This window comes from Ciconia boyciana, chromosome 3 (assembly GCF_034638445.1).
Source record: "Ciconia boyciana chromosome 3, ASM3463844v1, whole genome shotgun sequence".
In the NCBI taxonomy this organism is placed as follows: domain Eukaryota; kingdom Metazoa; phylum Chordata; class Aves; order Ciconiiformes; family Ciconiidae; genus Ciconia; species Ciconia boyciana.
The window spans coordinates 27,361,558-27,379,038 of NC_132936.1; the positions used below are offsets into that span (position 1 = coordinate 27,361,558).

Consider the following 17,481-nt stretch of genomic DNA (forward strand, 5'->3'; position numbering starts at 1 on the left):
CTTGCTCCTGCTTTGCCTTCCATGAATAATTTTCTGTCACTGATATTTTGTGAAGCATACTAACACATTTACAAAGTCCTAAGTAAGTGATAAAAAACAAGTGAGTTTTCATGACAGTGTTTCCATTAAGCTTCACCTGTAACTAGGTGACAGCTCAGAAGAGAGTAAAAAGATACGAATGACGAAATTCAGAAATAATGAGTTTTTAATATTTTTCAGAGACATTCTCCAAACTTTAATGGCTTGACTTTTAAGTGACTTTGTGGAGTACTAATTCACCTGCAGGCCAAGGTACTAGTTACTTACTGTGCATAAACGGGCACTAATTAAATATTCATGCATTCTCTGGGATTATTATTGCCTTTCCCATTTTGCAAGTGAGAAAACTGAAAGTCATTTGCCCAAAGTAATATATTTAGTTGATAAAAATGCTACAATTAGTGTGCAGGAGATTTTGGCTCTATCTTGTGCTGACCTTATTAAAACCTGGTAGCTTTGCTAATGTAGAAAGAAAACCATAGCTACCCATTCATTAAATACAACTTTTTTTTTACTTAAAATAAAACCCATTTCTTCAGCATGCTACTGGTCTACTATTTAGGGAATAAATGACAGTTTCTGGTACCTCAGGGCCAGCTGTTCTGATTATTTTCTACTGTCTTTTGGGGATGTTTGAGAAAAGCATTTTTGTGTAGAAGAGGCACCTTACTCAATTGCATGGAAAAAAAGATTCCAGAAAGTAAAACCCTTCTGTGTTAATGACTTTACATCTACGGCAGAGTCTTAGTTCTCAGCAATGTTGAAAAGTTTGGTTGTGGAGTAGAGGCTTTTTAGTTGTTTCTTTGACTGACATATCCAACTACAAATATAGCTTCATAACATTACTTCAAATTAAATGGTGTGACACAGCTATATTTTATCCTAGCGAAAACACAAACTTCTTGAAGTTGCTCATAGAGCTTGTAAAAGCTCTGGTATTAAAAGGCTGTACCTGCTCAATAAGGTGATGCTTATGTCTGCAAGGGTAGTTTAACATGATGGCACATTAGAATACCTAAAAGTCAATGATATGGACCAAGAACTAAATCTGAACTGAGGACCCTCTGCTGCAGAGTATGGCTAGACTTGAACATAGACCGACATCTAAATATACCACTAAAGCTGTTGTGACTCCTGAAAAGCTGAAGCTCCCAATAGTGTCATGTGTGTTATCTGAGAAGGCATTTTGAAAGTGTTTACTCACTGCAGGAGATAGTGAACTATCACTCAAGAACTTCAAGAACTTCAAGAACTTCCTCAAGAACTTAATTCTTGAAGTTCTATGTAGCACAAAAATCACCACCACACCTTTAAAACACATTGTGATACACGTTTGGTGTTATTCTGTCAGTACACGTTCCGGCAAGAGGTACATTGCAATGGTGGGGTCTGCACCTGCTGGCAACAAGGTGCTTGCCTAAGTGCCATCTTACAAGACAATGGAATACATAGTTTAGTAATAAGGCACCATATTGGATAAAGTATCAAAGAACTCATAAAGACAGTGTGAAGGTATACAAAGTACACCAGCTGTTCCTGTTGTAAAAAAGTTCAGCAGTTGTAGATCTCCCTCTTGCAAACTGAAGGTCATGCATGCCCATTTTGTCTTCACAAAACAAGTGATATCCAGAACTTTTTTCCTACATTAAAAAGAAATATTGCTTTCCCTCAGAAAAACTATTTCCACATTTGCAACTTCAGTAATCTTGTAATCTTCAGCCTTTTTTCTCTGATGGGCCATCTAACTTTTCTGAAGAAGTCATAGCTGAAGTACAAGTGTTCTTTTATACCCACTTTCCTGCTTTGGCCAGACTGCTAGCTTCACTGCAGAGAATACATATGAAGGTTTAAAAATAGTTTGCCAGTCATTTTGCTGATTGCACTGTGCTGTCTGATGCTGGTCCATAGAGCATACGTTGAGAAACAATTGTCTAGACTTACTATTTGTCACAGAACACCAGTGCTCCTCAATAGCAGGGTAGCAATTTCTCAGACAAGAAGATAATGTTTCTGGCTACAGGTCAATCCTGCATTTCTAAATGACAAGGCTGAGGGTTAATGAGGGATTTGCTCTGGGATTTACAATATGAGGCTATTAAATACATTGGCAGTAGTTTAGGAATACGTAAAGTAACCCATTGTCTCAGACCAAAGATCTATTTAGAATTTTGCTTTTCTCAACTGCCTCATATGTAGCATTGTAAGCAGTCATTGCCCACATAAGTGTGCTAAACAACCTTTGCCAAATTTTGCTTGTTTACTGGTTGATAGTGAGCAGTCTTACCATGTAAAAGAAATGATATTTGTCTGGGATTTCGCCTGTATGATTCATCTCCAAAGTAAATCTTGTGCTTGTGCTTGCTCATTAATAATGAACATAATGATAATTTAGCAAGATATTCTTTAAATTAGCTATTGCTTTCTGTATATCATTTGAGGTTGCAAGTCCCATGTATCTAACAAGCTTTTGAAAAAGCAGACTTTTGAAAGTGATTAATCAAAATATTGAGATTAATATTTTAGCAAGATTTAAAAGATTACTGGCTTGTTATGGGTGGAGGTAAAACTTTCAAAAGCACTTAAGTGACTTAACAGCTTGCAGGACACTTTAATGTTATTTAGGACTCGCAGCCTGCATCTAACATAGTGAACCTAGAAGCACTTGAGAGTTACTGGGTCTAGGCATATGCACAGACTGTATCAATCTGTCTGTTGGGGCTGTATCCCATTCTAATGTCAGATACAGACCTGAGGTACAAGCTTCTTTTTTCCTTACCCACTTTTTCTCAACCATGGGTTTTCTGTGGGAAATCCAGGTGTAAAGCTGGGTGGAGGCACCGCTGTTTCCCAATGTATGCAACAAAATGATCTGGATACTGCCAAAGTGGTAAAGTTCAGTTCCCCAAAGAGTCCTGAAATAGCTTGAAAGAACTGGCCTCAAATGTTTAAATTATCTTAGGAAAAGGTTTGTAGTCTTATAAGTCACGTAAGCAATTTAGGAAAATGGTGCAGCAGGGACACCCAGAATAGAAGACTAAGTAAACTGAAGTAAAATAAAGGAATTTGAACAGGATAGAAGCCATTGTGCTTCAGGGTATGAGCCTGCTTATAAGAAAGAAGCATCAGGGAATGTTTTGCTTAGGAACAGGTTATCATATTTTGTATATTTTATTTTCCCCTGGAACAGATGTTATCAACAACTGTTTGAGACAAACTGATAGACTGGGTAGACTAATATTGCAATTCTGTGTGGCCATTCCTATTTCCCTGCACAGCATAAGCAATCATTCCATAAAGTTCAACAGTAAAAAAAAAATGGGTCAATGGTTTTGATATGTTGAACACAGAGCAGATTTTTAGCAGCTGTACCAGATGGTTCTTGCATATGTGGATATTTGTGCAAATCTTGGAGGACATAAATTAAGGCTGAGGGATGAAGATGCCAAAAATGGCTGTCCAAATGGCTTTAGTGATCAGGTCATGAATTCTCATCAACTCAGCATCAGATTGCAAAGCAGAAGGAAAATCACTGATTTTCCTTTGAGAATAAGTGCTGGAGATATTGAAAAATCTCTGTGTAAAAGACAAATCAATGATACACTGTACTGATGCCTCCTCCACGGTAACTAAAATTTCCTAGCTACAGCCATGTGTCAAGGAGAATAGGGTAACAGGTAGCTAACTTCACTGCTATTTGTAGCAGAAGGCTTTTCTTTCCAAAAATGCTGACTGAGTCATAATTAACATGTTTCATAGGGAATTGTTGTTTGAGAGAGAAATCAGAGGGAAACTGGACAGGCTATTCAGGTTGGCAGTTGTGGAGCTCAGCTTTCCAGCTCAGCTAGTGAAGTGCCAGAACCCCCCTGCTCTCAGGGGGTCCACAGCACCCAGCCACAGGGTAACCACCACAGGGATGCTCGGGAAGCCACAGGTGCCAATGCTTTAGGTTTCCTCAATTTAAAGATTAAGAATTTTAAAAACAAAATTAGGGTAAAATTTAAAACAAAATTAGGAATTGAAGCATATACAGATCTCCTACATTTTGTTTTAGGGAAACTCACTTCCAGAAGAAAAATTTCCTGCATTTTTTGCAGCCACTTATGCATGGCCTGAGTGGATTCATGATCCTCTGGATCAACGAAACTGTGGAGCATCCTGGGCTTTTTCAACTGCAAGTAATATTAATTCTTTTCTCCTTTAAAAAATATCATTCATGTTTGTTGTGTGATGAAAATTTGTTGTGATTAGTAATGAAATATTTTCAGCTTGCTGTTCACTTTTTATCAGTAAATAGGAGTATTTAAAATTGCTACAGCTTTCCCTCTAAGTTATCCCAAAGGCTTAAAAAGTCAATCTAAGCTGTAGAGCTGTTTGTTTTTCATAAGTCTGTGTAACATAGGGAGATTTTTTGGTGACAGAAAATAGAAAATGAATTGACTAATGCACTTTATCGTAACTGGTAACTTTTAAAAAATCTGCATCCTTTTCTTGCACAACTACATGCTTGACTTGAAAGCTTAAGACAGGTAGGCTTTATTTTTTTATATGTATTTATGTATTTTTGCATTTGCCATTGTCCAATCCTTGCTATTCAAGTAAATAAAGTATAATCTTTTCAATAATTTTATGAGACGAAAACCCTGAAACTGCTCAGATATTTGTGGAAGAAACTATTTTCAAATCTGTAAGCAAAGAAATGTCAGTAATGCAATTCAACCTCATGTGCTACAACCTCTGGTTTTATGAAAAATGGACACAAGTGTTGGTGTCACTTTCTCCAAAGAAGCTACAGTGATCAGTTACATTCATTTTTCTCATGCTAATAAATCTCAGTACATACTGGGATGTATAAAGGTAGAGAAAAAAATTATGCACACAATCTTTATGACTTGATCCAGCCAGTGGGTCCTCACAGGTGCAGGTTTCTGCAACCGCTTTTTTAAATCACAGCAGTAAGAGAAGGAAAGGAGAATCTAGGTCAGTTAATCCCAGCTCCCTGCCAAACCCAGACTGAACACACTCTATTACCAATATGTCTTCTCCAGTGTAAAAGAGAAAACCAAGAGAGCTTCTAACAGCTCTCCTGACAGATTACTGCAGAGATGAATAGAGCTCACTGAGGGAAAGACTTTCCAGATATTCAGTCTAAATTTTACCTTTCATAAGTGAATCTTTTTATTTTAATTGACATAATTAATTTCAATGCTAAATATTATGAGATACCTTCCCATGTTGTTTAGGTGCATCTAATATTTTCAATCTGAATTTTGAACCCTTCTTTGTAAGATTAATTGTTGCTCAGTGAATAGCTGTAAAGCTGTAAAGCACTGCTGTATCATTTTTTCTTATCATGAGTAATTCCTATAAGTATTCCAAAACTCTTCAGTAAAGAGATTTTACACCTATGAAAATAAATTCATTATCATGTGACACCTCACAAAAGCACAAAACACAGTCCTTGTCAGCTGCCATCAGCAGATTCACTCTTCTGAAGTCTTGTCCAAAGTTCACTGAAGTTAGTGTTGATTTTGATGGGGCTTTAGATTTCAAGGGATTTCTTTTTTTTTATTCTCAGGTTCAAAAATGAAGGGCTAACAATAATAAAAATATAATTTAAGCACAGATAATGACTGGGATTGGGGCTTAATAGTTGTTTCATTATCACTTGTTAAAGAAAGGAGAAGTGGCTTAATTTCACCTACAACTTAGTTAACCTAGCCTGCCTTTAAATCAGTGCATAAATATATTAGTACTTAGAATTATGACTGTTTGATTGAGTTCAGGTATCTAAAGTGTCTATCTCAGAAGAAGAATTTTGTGTGATAAGGGAAGGAGGTCCAATGAATCCCACATTTACACATTAATATGAGCGTTTCCAAATATTCTTTCCAGTAAAACCAATACATACTTTCAGTCTTGAGTTTTCTTCTTCATAGGACTGTTCATTTTTGCTTTTCTTTTTTCTCACATAAGGGAAGGAAAGGTAGAAAAGAAAGAAAAGAGATTTGGAGATTCAGGTGCAGGGAGGTGGGAGAGTATTTGCATCTTCTGCTGAAGTCAACCAGAGATGAATACGCATTTACAAACATGGTAGGCACTGTCAGACTAAATTATGTAAATGCCTCATCTGATGTTTAGATATGTGGGACTTTATGATAACCAGTAAATCTATGGATTTATAATATTACAGTAAAGTTGCTCATTATGCTTTGGTTTCACAATCTTCTCTGGCGAAAGTCTGTACAGTTTATATCTGTATTGTTTTGTAAAGATATCTGCACAGATAGAAAATATTGAGGTTTTATTTCAGTCCCTCTTTCACAATAACCAGCGTGAAGGTGTGAGTAATTATTTGGTTTTGATAACGGAAAATTTATTTCAAAACAGGCGTTGCAGCAGATAGAATAGCAATTCATTCCAAGGGTCAGATCACAGACAACCTTTCCGCCCAGAATTTGATCTCTTGTGATACCAGGAATCAACATGGTTGTAATGGTGGAAGTATTGATGGTGCTTGGAGATATCTGAAAACACATGGGTAAATATTTTATCTATCTCTTTAGATTATTTTAACTTGAACCAGTTGCTTACTTTACAGTGTTGCTTGTGTTACAGTGATGATTTCTGACCTTTAAAAAAAGAGGCTCTGTCCTTGGTCAGATTAACTGTATTACTTCATCAAGACTATCATTCTCTCTCATTTCCACCTTCTTTAAGTCACCTTCATGAAGCACAGGGACTACAAAGCATTCCCAAAGAAATAAGTGAAACTATTTTGAATGAGGGCTCTCAGTGAGAAAATTCTGCAACCACGTAGCTCCCATTTAAGCCTCATTACATCTAGATGTTGTCATTAGCTGTACTACAACTGGGGAAAATGGTATCGTCTCTGAATAGAAAGACAAACAAGAAAGGATTTTTTTTATGTCAAAGACAATACCATAAGTGGACTCAAAACTTCTATGGTTCTTGGGATACAGGCTCTTCATGTTAAACAACCTTGAGTAAGCAGCCAGTTGCATGAGACAACATTTTGAATATTCAAAAGGATCAAACATTGTCTTTCTATACAACAAATTGTAATCATCCCATCCCAAGCTTGCGCCAGAATGCAACACTCTAGCAAGGACTATACCTAGATCCTTCTTCCTTCAGGTCAGACTAAGCAAAGTTAACAGCTCTCAAACTCCACATGAACGGTTAGAAGCTTTTTAAAATGACACATAATAATTTATAGAATTCCAGAATGACTTACGTTGGAATGAACTTTTAGAGGTCACCTAGTCCAACATTCTGCTCAAAGCATGACTAACTCTGAAATTAGATGAGGATGCTCAGGCCATGGCCCTGTTCATATTTTGAGTATCTTCAAGGATGGAGGGTCCACAAACTTTCTTGGAGCAGGTCACTTTGTTTGACCACTCTTGTGGTCAAAGATTTTTTTCTTACATCTAATCAGCATTTTCCTTGGTACAACTTGTGACTTGTACCTTTCAGCTTTTCACTGTGCATCCCCAAGAAAAGTCTTGTTCTGCCTCCTCTATGACCTCTCCTTATGTAGTTGAAGACAGTAATTAGATCTTCTTTTAGCTTTCTCTTCTCTGGGTTGAACAAATCCAGCTGCCTCAGCCCCTCCTTGCATAGCACAGGCTTCAGCGCCCTAAGTGCCTTCCACTGGACTCACTCAGTTTTTCAGTTTCTTTACTGGGGATCCCATAACTGAACACAGTACTCCAGATGTAACCTCTCCAGTGACAATTTGAGGGGAATAATCACTTTTCACAATGTCTTGGCTATGTTCTTGCTAACACAACCCAGTATTGATTGTCCACGTTTGCTGAGAGGGCCCACTGCTGACCCACGTTCAATTTTCTGCTCATCAGGACCCCAGGTCCTTCTCTGTGAAACTGCTTTCTACACAGGCAGTGCCCTGGCACTACTGCTGCATGGGCAGTTCTGGCTCAGAGGTAGGATTTGGCTTCTGCCTTTGTTGAACTTCATGAGGTTTCTGCCAGCTCATTTCTCTAGCCTACTGTTGCTCTGAATGGCAGCCCTGCATACTAATCACTGCCCACCAATTTGGCATCCTCCACAAATTTACTGAGGGTGCCTTATGTCCCACTGTCCAGATTGTTAACAGAGATACAAAACAGTGTTGCCACCGTGTTGACTCCTGAGGAATGCCACTAGTAAACAGACACCAGTCACTTCGAACTGTCGACCTTTCAGCATGCCAGTCCAGTTCAGTTACTGACCTTGTAAGCAGCTTATCTAGTCCAACAAACTAGAAGAACACCACAGGAGATGATGCTGAAGATGTTGATGAAGTTAAGGTAAATTATATCCACTGCTTGTCTTATTCTCCATGGAGCCAGTCATTTCATCATGATCGGATCATCTCATCATGGTGACGCATAATTTGCCATGGTAAATCTGTGCTGCTGGTTCCCAGTCAACTCCTTGAACTTCATGTGCCTGGAAATGGCTTGCAGGAGAATTTGCAATAACCAGATTTTATATACTGTATAATTACATTCCGCTTTTTCTCACATTATCAGAATTTTTTTTGTACTTCCTGTTCCATACCAAAATCTATTTCCTCTCACTTTCATACACTCTCATCCCTTACTCTGTCTTTGATATACCTGATACTGACAGACAGAGAGATCTCAGGTGTGCTGTCTGTCAACTTTTAATTTTAGTTAAAAAACAAACAAACAAACCATGTAAAGAGCAAAAGAATGTCAGACATGATGCATCAGACGTCATAGTTGTCATGGCAGCCTGGGGATCCAGGTGAAGACCAAAGCACTGTCATTCACACCAACACAGTATACAAAGCGATCATTCTGCTTTCTTCAAGTGTACTGAACTATTTATGATCTGACAAGGATTTTGTATTGTTATGGGGAGAGTTTACATCGAGCGTTCCTCTGTCTTTCTGTCTCAGGGTTTAAACACTAAACTAGGTTTTGAGTGGGAGACCTTTTAGGTGAGTGACTACAGTGGGCAGAAATGAATTCCACTCAGCAAAGGCCCCTCAGCACCTCATGGGGGTAAAGGCAAAGGCTTAATTCATGAAGAAATGAAAGTTATAGCTTAACATTTTAAGCAACACTTTTCTGTAACTAGAATAACAGGCTCCTTTTAATCAGTACCTCATGCTCTTAAGAGACTAAATACAACTCTTTCGCACTGGACTGTTTGCTTTCCTACCATATTAAGGACAGGAGCACAAGAATTGCCAGTGTAGATAAGATAAGAGATCCATTTTAATGAGTATTATCTCCACAACAGTTGGAGCAAGCTGTTTTTAGAGGAAAAGCCCTAAAGAACGCAGCAGTTGGACAACCTCCTAGTCTTCTGTTTCCTCTGACTGTTATCCCTGTATGGGCATAACCACCACGAGCCCATAATAATAAGATTCTTCCTATACCAGAAAGCTGTATTTTTTTTTACCTGAAGCAGTGTGGTTAGTGACGCAGCCTGTTCTGCAGGGGCAGTTTAAGTATACAAGAGTTAGCTTATTTCTATAAGGAAAGCAAGGCAGGCTGAAGCTGTATGAGGCACTTTGTTACCAACCTAGCTGTACCCACACAGGAGTTCGTGCTGGTGTAAATGCCTTAAGTGAGAAGATTGGTCCCTGAATGACCCCAGAGTACCAGTGTGAAAGCAGTGTGCAGAGCAAGCTTTCTGACTGATGCAAGCCTGGAAGCATACAGACAGGGTACCTCAGCTCACCAGAGCACACTTGTGAACTGTCTTTTTGCCTCCAAAGTCCCAAGTACTTGCATTATTGCTCAGTCACCTGAGATGCCTCATGGTATTCACCAGCCTTTTGCAGCTGACTGAAAAGGATCTGCAGGGCAGTTGTGAGAACCATCACAAAATTTTGGACTATCTAGATCTCTGATAAATCTCCGCAGTCCAAGACTATTTTCTGTCTTTCATCCAGCTTTCTTCTCCCCATGGTGCCAGCTCCAACGTGTACAACATCACTGCGGTCTTACAGACCTTTGCCTGCTACCCATTCTTACCCCCGATCATTAATTCGCCATCAAAGTACCATGCGTGAAAATATATCCACTTACCTATTTTTATAAACAACATTTCTAAATCCTGATTTTCTTTCCTCATGTTCAAATGATATTTCAAATCCTCTTCCAACAACAGTTCCAGACACAAATAAACACCTTAAGGAAAATATCCAAATATCTGTGAGGACAGATATTGGAAGAACACAAGAACTGGGTCTTGTGTTCTTCTATGCTGGGTCTGAGCAAGGGTCCATCTAGCCCAATACTTTGTCTCTGACAGTGGCCAAGAGCAAATAGTATAAAAACAAAAAGAATTAACATTTTTGATTCACTGGACTGATAATTGAATCATTTTTGCAGCTGAAACCCCACAATCCATAACCCTTTACCTTTGACAATGAAAAAAATGGAAATTTATGGCATAAAAGTCTGAAGTGTCTTTTGAATGAGCCCTGTTAAATAGTGCTTGCTTCCTCACACTTTCAGGTGACTTTTATTTTATGAGCCAGTATATTGCAATCATTTTTTTCATTATCTCCATACCCTGCAAATAGGGAGAAAGCACATTGATTTTCTGTGTGGGCTTGTAAATTTTCACAGCAGGTGTTCAATGCTGTTTTAAAGCTTCTGGTTTTCTGATTTCTGAAGTGTGCTTACCTCAAGTTTTTGATAGATTTTCAGGAAAATCAAGTGGTGGCCTAAACTACCCCAGTGAAGTCAATGTAAGACTTCCATAAAGCTCAATGAGTTTAGGCCAGTGCTGAGACCTGACTTTTCAGAATCGCTGAGCACCCAATTAACAGTGAAATCTGCTGTAAGTGGAGCTGAATCACTGTTTAACTCTCACTCACTCTCTCTGTCTTCCTCCATTAATTAAAGAATAAATCTGTATTTTATTTATAATTATTATTAATTTTAGGCATTTCACTTACAAGCCATAATTTTTGAGGGATCAATGTGGTTTGAAAACATCTATTTTATCTGCTAAGGGAAATGAAAAGCTTATAGTCTTTAAGAATGAGGAAGAAACTTTTTATTTTCAGATAGTAAAAAGGTTACACGTTTGAATGCAAATACTGCTTCTAATCAGGCTTGATCTGATTTGTACCTTGGGCTCTTAGCAGTTGCAGGGTATGATAAGGATATTATTGTTATTAGTTTTGGCCAACTTGCTAATAACATAATCGAATGTTTTAGATTATGTTCTTATCTCACAATTCAAACATATAAATACAATTAAAAACCCCCAAATTTTCATTAGATTGAACACATAAACATGACTTCAGATGAATTCTGCCAAGAATGTATGAACACACAGCAGACTTTTGCTGCTTCTTCCTGGGTGCTGCTTGCTCCTAGTAGTATTTTTGTATATGTGTTATGTATACGTGCACATAAACACATTCACATTTATTTCTGTTTTACTTCTATGACCCTTCTGGCAAGGTCTTCTCCTTGAAATGTTTTTCATGTTTACTGTTGTGCTGATGCTTCAGCATGTACAAACTCATGTTTCAGCAGAGAGCTGTTAAATTATGTTAATCGTGACTGCAGAAACTATGGTTAGTGAAAAGATTCAAAAGTGACTGTTAGTTCAGAATGAGTCATCATGTCTGGATTACCTCACAGCTCCAGTGTGCCAGTGCGGCATTTGGTGCTTCACTTCTATTGCTACAGAATTAAGACCCATCCATGAAGAATCTGTGACAACTCCAGTGGGACAATCCAACTGAAAGGAGGGGAAAAAAAATCCCTACCCCAGGAATGAATTTCTCCTCTCTTGTCTCCCTCTGAGGTGTTTCTAAGTACACTGAGGAACAGGTGTCATGCCATTCCTTACACTGGGTTGCAATCACCTACTCCTGCCCTGCTAATGCTAGATCATGCCCTGAGGACTGTATTTGCTCACTTTACCTGCCTTGCAGGCCTGATTGCACTCAGCAGTAATCCTTTTTTTTTTTTGGAAATCTGTGATCAGTGGTGACTAGAATGATTATGTATATAGAGATAGATACATTTTATAAACATTATATATGTATACACATATAAACCAAATGTTTCTTTCTACCCAGCAATAGAAACAAAGCATAATACATTTTAAAATGCGTAATAACAACCTGTGTATATTTGGCCTAAATACTTACCATTCCCCATTGGAAATCTGGGAATCCAGAATACCTTCAGACATTCAGAAGGGATTAAAAGGGGTTGCCAGTGAGTAGATTGAAGACCTAAGCAATAACAGCCTAACAACCTTAGATGGACAATCCCTTTTCATGTAGGCAGAATTATTGCTTTTTGCAGCTCCTGGGTATGTTGGTCTAGTTTGGGAAGAAAGAATTTGGTAAGCAAAAGGACATTCTCCTCAGGGTCAATTTTTCTACCACCAAATGCTAATGGAAAAATGCCATGTCTTATTCAACGTAGCTGAAGCATATATGTGCTTATCTTGTAAAAATCCTGCCAACTAAGTATACACAGGCAAACATAATTATCCTCCAAATTGTGTGGAAATGCAGTTTTCAGTTCTTCAGATTCAGAAAGTTCAGTGTAATTGGCGAGCTACTTAAATACATATCATTTTTATAGGATGACCTATTTTAAAAATATTCTGCTTCAGTGAACTATTTAATTATGCTTTTTAAAAGAAACCCTCTCATAGGCCTCCATGGCATTATCACAAAAATGTGTATATTGTTTTGGAAACATCTAGCAGCATAATGTAGAAAACTAGGAGGTCCCAATATCTCATTAAAAGGGTAAAATAATAAGTGGAAGATTTCTTGTGCCTTTATTTGAGTATTTCAGATTGTTAGTAAGTGCATTTTAATTATATGCTTTGTTTCCTTCACTTTATTGAACTAAAAAGGATGTTCAGTTAGTCAACAGTCAAAATGGCTGAACAATTCAGGATAAGCTACTTGAAAGGAACAAACTTACTCTATGAAGCAGCAGTTAATTTGATGTATTGTCAAGGTAAAGAATTAAAACCCCTCCTTACCTTTCCTTGAAACCACCTCTTATTTTCATTGCCCCTCTCCATTCTTGGATGCAATGAGGGCTCTTAACCTGTGCTTCAAAGCTCATTTGATTTAGCACTTTGGAGATTTTCAGATCCAAAATTAGCATGGGTTTAAGTCTCAGGTGAGTTATCACAGCTCCTCCGCAATCACTTCTCTGACAACATCAGTATTAAATACCTTTGAGTCTTTGAAGCCTGCAGCTAGAAACGTGGCAGACAGATGAAATTTTCTTTGTTATTCAAAGATTTGTCTTTGTTTCATTTAAAACAATAAATAGAATTCACATATTTGCTATTGCACATTTCCCCCATGATTCTTTTCATAAATGGATTTTTGTGGTTTTGAAATCTTTGTTAGAATAGAAACTGCCCAGTGATTACTGGACTTAATATTTTAAAATTAACATCTTTGTAGAATACAGAATTTAATTTAAAAGTGTTAAAAGTGAGTAATATTTCCTGTAGATAAACTCTAAAACCTTGAAATTGAAAGCTTTAATGCAAATTTATAATAAGCAGTAGGAAAAATTTAACTGCTGTATGTGTGAGCAAAAACTCTCTCATCATTTAGAAAACATTTTGAGATAGATGCTTTTCTAAGAAACAGCTAGGATGTTTTCAGGAGCTGTAGAGACCAGACACATACCCCTGTAATATCATGGCAAAATCTGTCATTTTAGTTTCCTTGAGAGGCTCATTGCTGTCAATAACCAGGAACTGACAGAAGGAGCCCTGTGGCCTGAGCCCCCTGGGATAGTCCCCAGCCTTTTGTGCACACTGGATGCCACGTGTTTATAAGTCACAAAGTTGGTGTCTGTTTGTCCTTTGGTCCACGTTCACTTCCAGGCACAGACCTATCTTTGCATTAAGGAAGGAATAGCCTGAACGATACTGCAATGTAGCAAAATTGTAAAATTACAATAAGTCCCACCTCTCTGATACCTACCCAGTCTCACCTGTTCTATGTCATATATTTTGTCAGTGTTTCAACCTGGGCAAAGTCCCTCCTGCCAGCATCACTCCAGATAATTTATTATTTTTACTTCCCCCTGTGAATCAAAATGGAGGAACCCAGTCACCAGCCCCTGTCCAAATGCCTCCCCTGTTACTGCTCTACGGTTGGATTGTTTGTTAACTTACCGAAAGCTCAGTGCTTAACTTCTTCCGAGGTTATGTTCTCACTTGTACTTACCTCCCCTGTATTTCTAGTAGTAGAGGTTCAGTTCTCTTTTAAGGAGGTACACTCCCTCCAGAAGTTTGTTGTTAGTATCAATTAAGCTATTGGTATTAATCACTAAGGGTTATACCTCTCTTGGGAAGAAGCACCACATTTACTCATATGCCAACAGGACACCAATTATTTGTACCCAAACCTTTAAAAAATGAATATAGGACTTCTTATCTCAGCAAATATTCATAAAAACGTGAGCAAATATTCCGTTTATATTGTCAGAAAAATGGAAAGTCAGAGTCTTTTTAGCTAAAAGAAATAAAAAGACCTGTAGCTTTTCACCAGCATTCCTGTAGAAAATGTAGATAAAACTAGAAAATGGTTCATTTTCCTTAAAAATTTTCTGCTGCAAACATGCCCATTTCACAAGCCATTTTTGCCTGTTGACAACATTGTTAGTTTATTGATCTTATTCAGTGTGAACTTTCATACATCGTTAATGAGTTGAATGTACTAGGTGACAAGTGCTCAAACACATTTTCTACCCTACCTCTCTTTGGAGAAGGGTGGTGAGAGGACTACTGCAACTGAAACTTAATTAGAAACACCAGGCACATGAATTGAAGCAAACGCCTTCCAGTTGAAGATATGAGACATTCACACTTTTGAAGAAGGAAGGACTCCGTAAATTTACTTGAAATATGACAGTTGTAAAATAGTTAAAAGCTTGAAATAAAATGGCAAAAATGTTTAAGCAAGCTTCTTATGAACTTTTTTTTTTTTTTTTAACATCTAAACAGGATTGTATCCTATGCTTGTTATCCATCATTTTGGAACAATCACCTGGAGCAATCAGGTGAAAATCACTGTTATGTGTCAAGTGAATATGGAAAAAACTATACAAATGGGCCATGTCCCAATGCTTTAGAAGAATCCAATCGGTTATACCGGTGTGCCTCTCACTACAGGGTCTCCTCAAAAGTAAGTTCATGCTGTTCACCCATTGTCTCACCCATTTTTGTCCTTTGGGGCTTGAAAATTATCTGGCATATGGAAATGTGTTCACTTTACTTGAAGACTAGAGCTGTGAATTTTCCTTTATATCGCCCTTGTATTTTCAGAAGAGTAAATTCCTTAAAGTTTCTCAGTTTTACATCAGCTCTTTAAAGCTGCTGCTTTGTGGTCCTATAGAAATTAGAGATAGAAAAGAAAGTATGCAGTCATCCCTGTGCATTAGTGCTTCTTAAACATGTTTCTGAAGGTTTTGTTCATTTGGTAAACCAAATATTCTCTATCAGAAATACAAGGACAATGGTACATTTATACTATATATACATATATATATATATATATATATGTATGTATATATGTATGCAACAATAAATTAGTATGAGTTTTAATTTTGTTTAATAGAATGTATTATATTCTCTTGCCCTCTCTGCTGCTGCTCTCTCCTCCCCTCAGGAAACTGATATAATGAAAGAAATCATGGACAAAGGACCAGTGCAAGGTATGGTAAGTTTGGAAGATGATAATACTATCTTTGAAATAATTAAAGTGTGCAATGCCCTCGTATCAAAATACTAGAAAACACAAATTGCATTCCACAGTGAATAAAACAGACACATGCACTGTAGTTCATCCAGGGACGTTTGATGGGAAGTAGTGCCCCTAAAGGCAGCTATACTGCATCAGAGTCCATAATGAGTAAAATGACCTTGAGCTGGATTTGTTGAAAATTTGCGCAAAATCTGTGTGCTGGAAATGTGCCTTTTTCTCATGATGGTTCTTTGCTCATTGATGAAATAGAAATTTGGGGCTGTGCAGAAGTTAAATGTTAGCAAAGCTCTGCTCTCTAGGGCTGGGATTGATTCCCCCACTGACTGAGGCCAAGCCACCAAGCCTGCTCTCCTCTGAAGGGAACGCTGCAGTATATGGGCCCTCCAGCAAATCATTCAGTGATGGAATACTCCCAGAACTTCCCCTTTCAGAGCCCAAATGCTCTTGTTGTTTGTAGAGGGCTATCAGTTTTGAATTTTTGTGCTGAACCCTGCAATGAAAATCCCTGACCTGTTAGAGAAATAAAGAGACTTCAGCAGGGAGTGAGGGACTACAAAAGAGTTGTTTAGCCTGAATACTGCCTTGTTTGCAGTCATGGATGGTGCTGGCAGCACCTGAAAATGCAGGTTCCTGCTCATACCCCAGGCCAGTGCAACTGGAGAGGTTGAGGGAAGTGGGCTTTGGGGTGACGGGGAAAGGTCATAGTGCAGGATGTCCATCCCTCTTGGATGGATGGCTGATGCAAACCCACAGCATTTTACTTCAGGGAACTTCTGCATTTCTACTGCCCTCAATTATATAATTAATTATCATAACCTCCAATTTATTATTGAAATGGTCTTGATTATTAGATTTAATTAATTTCAGTGCATCATGGAGTTGAAATTACTTCTTAAAGCTCTTTATGTGGGCAGTCACAATTAATCTGAAGCTCAGACTTAACAAGATCAATATTATCAGTCTTTTTTTGTTCTGCCCAAATTCATTTGCTCAAGGAAAATATTCTTTCCCATGCAGCATTTGATCTAGAAGTGAACACAATAATTTCTTCTGGTTTTAAGAAAATGAAAAAATTAGGATCCTCAAGATAAAATTTCAAACCTCTCTCTAATATTGCATTTGTAGTCCATGTGTACACAGTTTGCTGGATTAATCAGTCAATACTACATCTTCCACATAAAATAATCTATATTCAGCCATTTGTTAGGTTTTAGCCACTCAATAATTCATACAATTTTTTGAAATGTCAATGCTTTTTCAGAGAAAATGTCTATATCAGGTTAAGGTAACGCTGTATGCAGAAAAATCAAGATCTGAAGAAGAGTATATAACCAAGAGTGTATATCACTGAGTGAAATAACTTTCCCCTTTTTCTTTGTGCTATAATGAGATTTGTAAATGAGTCATAGTTATGACCCAATAATTTGTCACTGATTCTCTCTTCTATCTTCCTGTACTACAAATGCAATCAGGGCATAATTCTAATTTTAAAACCATATCATACTTTTCTTTTGCAAAACATCCTGCAAATGATCTTCAGCTACTAAAAGAGATTTTTTCATTATTCATTCACTTGTCATTCCTCAAGAACTTAAAGTGCTTGTGGCCAGTCTTATCTAATGTACTAAGTAATGTTTAATAGCTAGAAAACA

General features: G+C 37.6%; 1 protein-coding gene across 1 annotated transcript in view; it reads left to right on the top strand.

Moving 5' to 3' along the window:
* Window positions 1-17,481, top strand: part of TINAG (tubulointerstitial nephritis antigen) — a 57,123-nt gene that overhangs the window by 19,955 nt on the left and 19,687 nt on the right. The window contains exons 5-8 of the mRNA XM_072857810.1: window positions 4,091-4,214; window positions 6,427-6,577; window positions 15,070-15,250; window positions 15,734-15,779. Coding sequence (XP_072713911.1) covers window positions 4,091-4,214; window positions 6,427-6,577; window positions 15,070-15,250; window positions 15,734-15,779 — 502 coding nt within the window. The remainder of the gene's footprint in view (window positions 1-4,090; window positions 4,215-6,426; window positions 6,578-15,069; window positions 15,251-15,733; window positions 15,780-17,481) is intronic.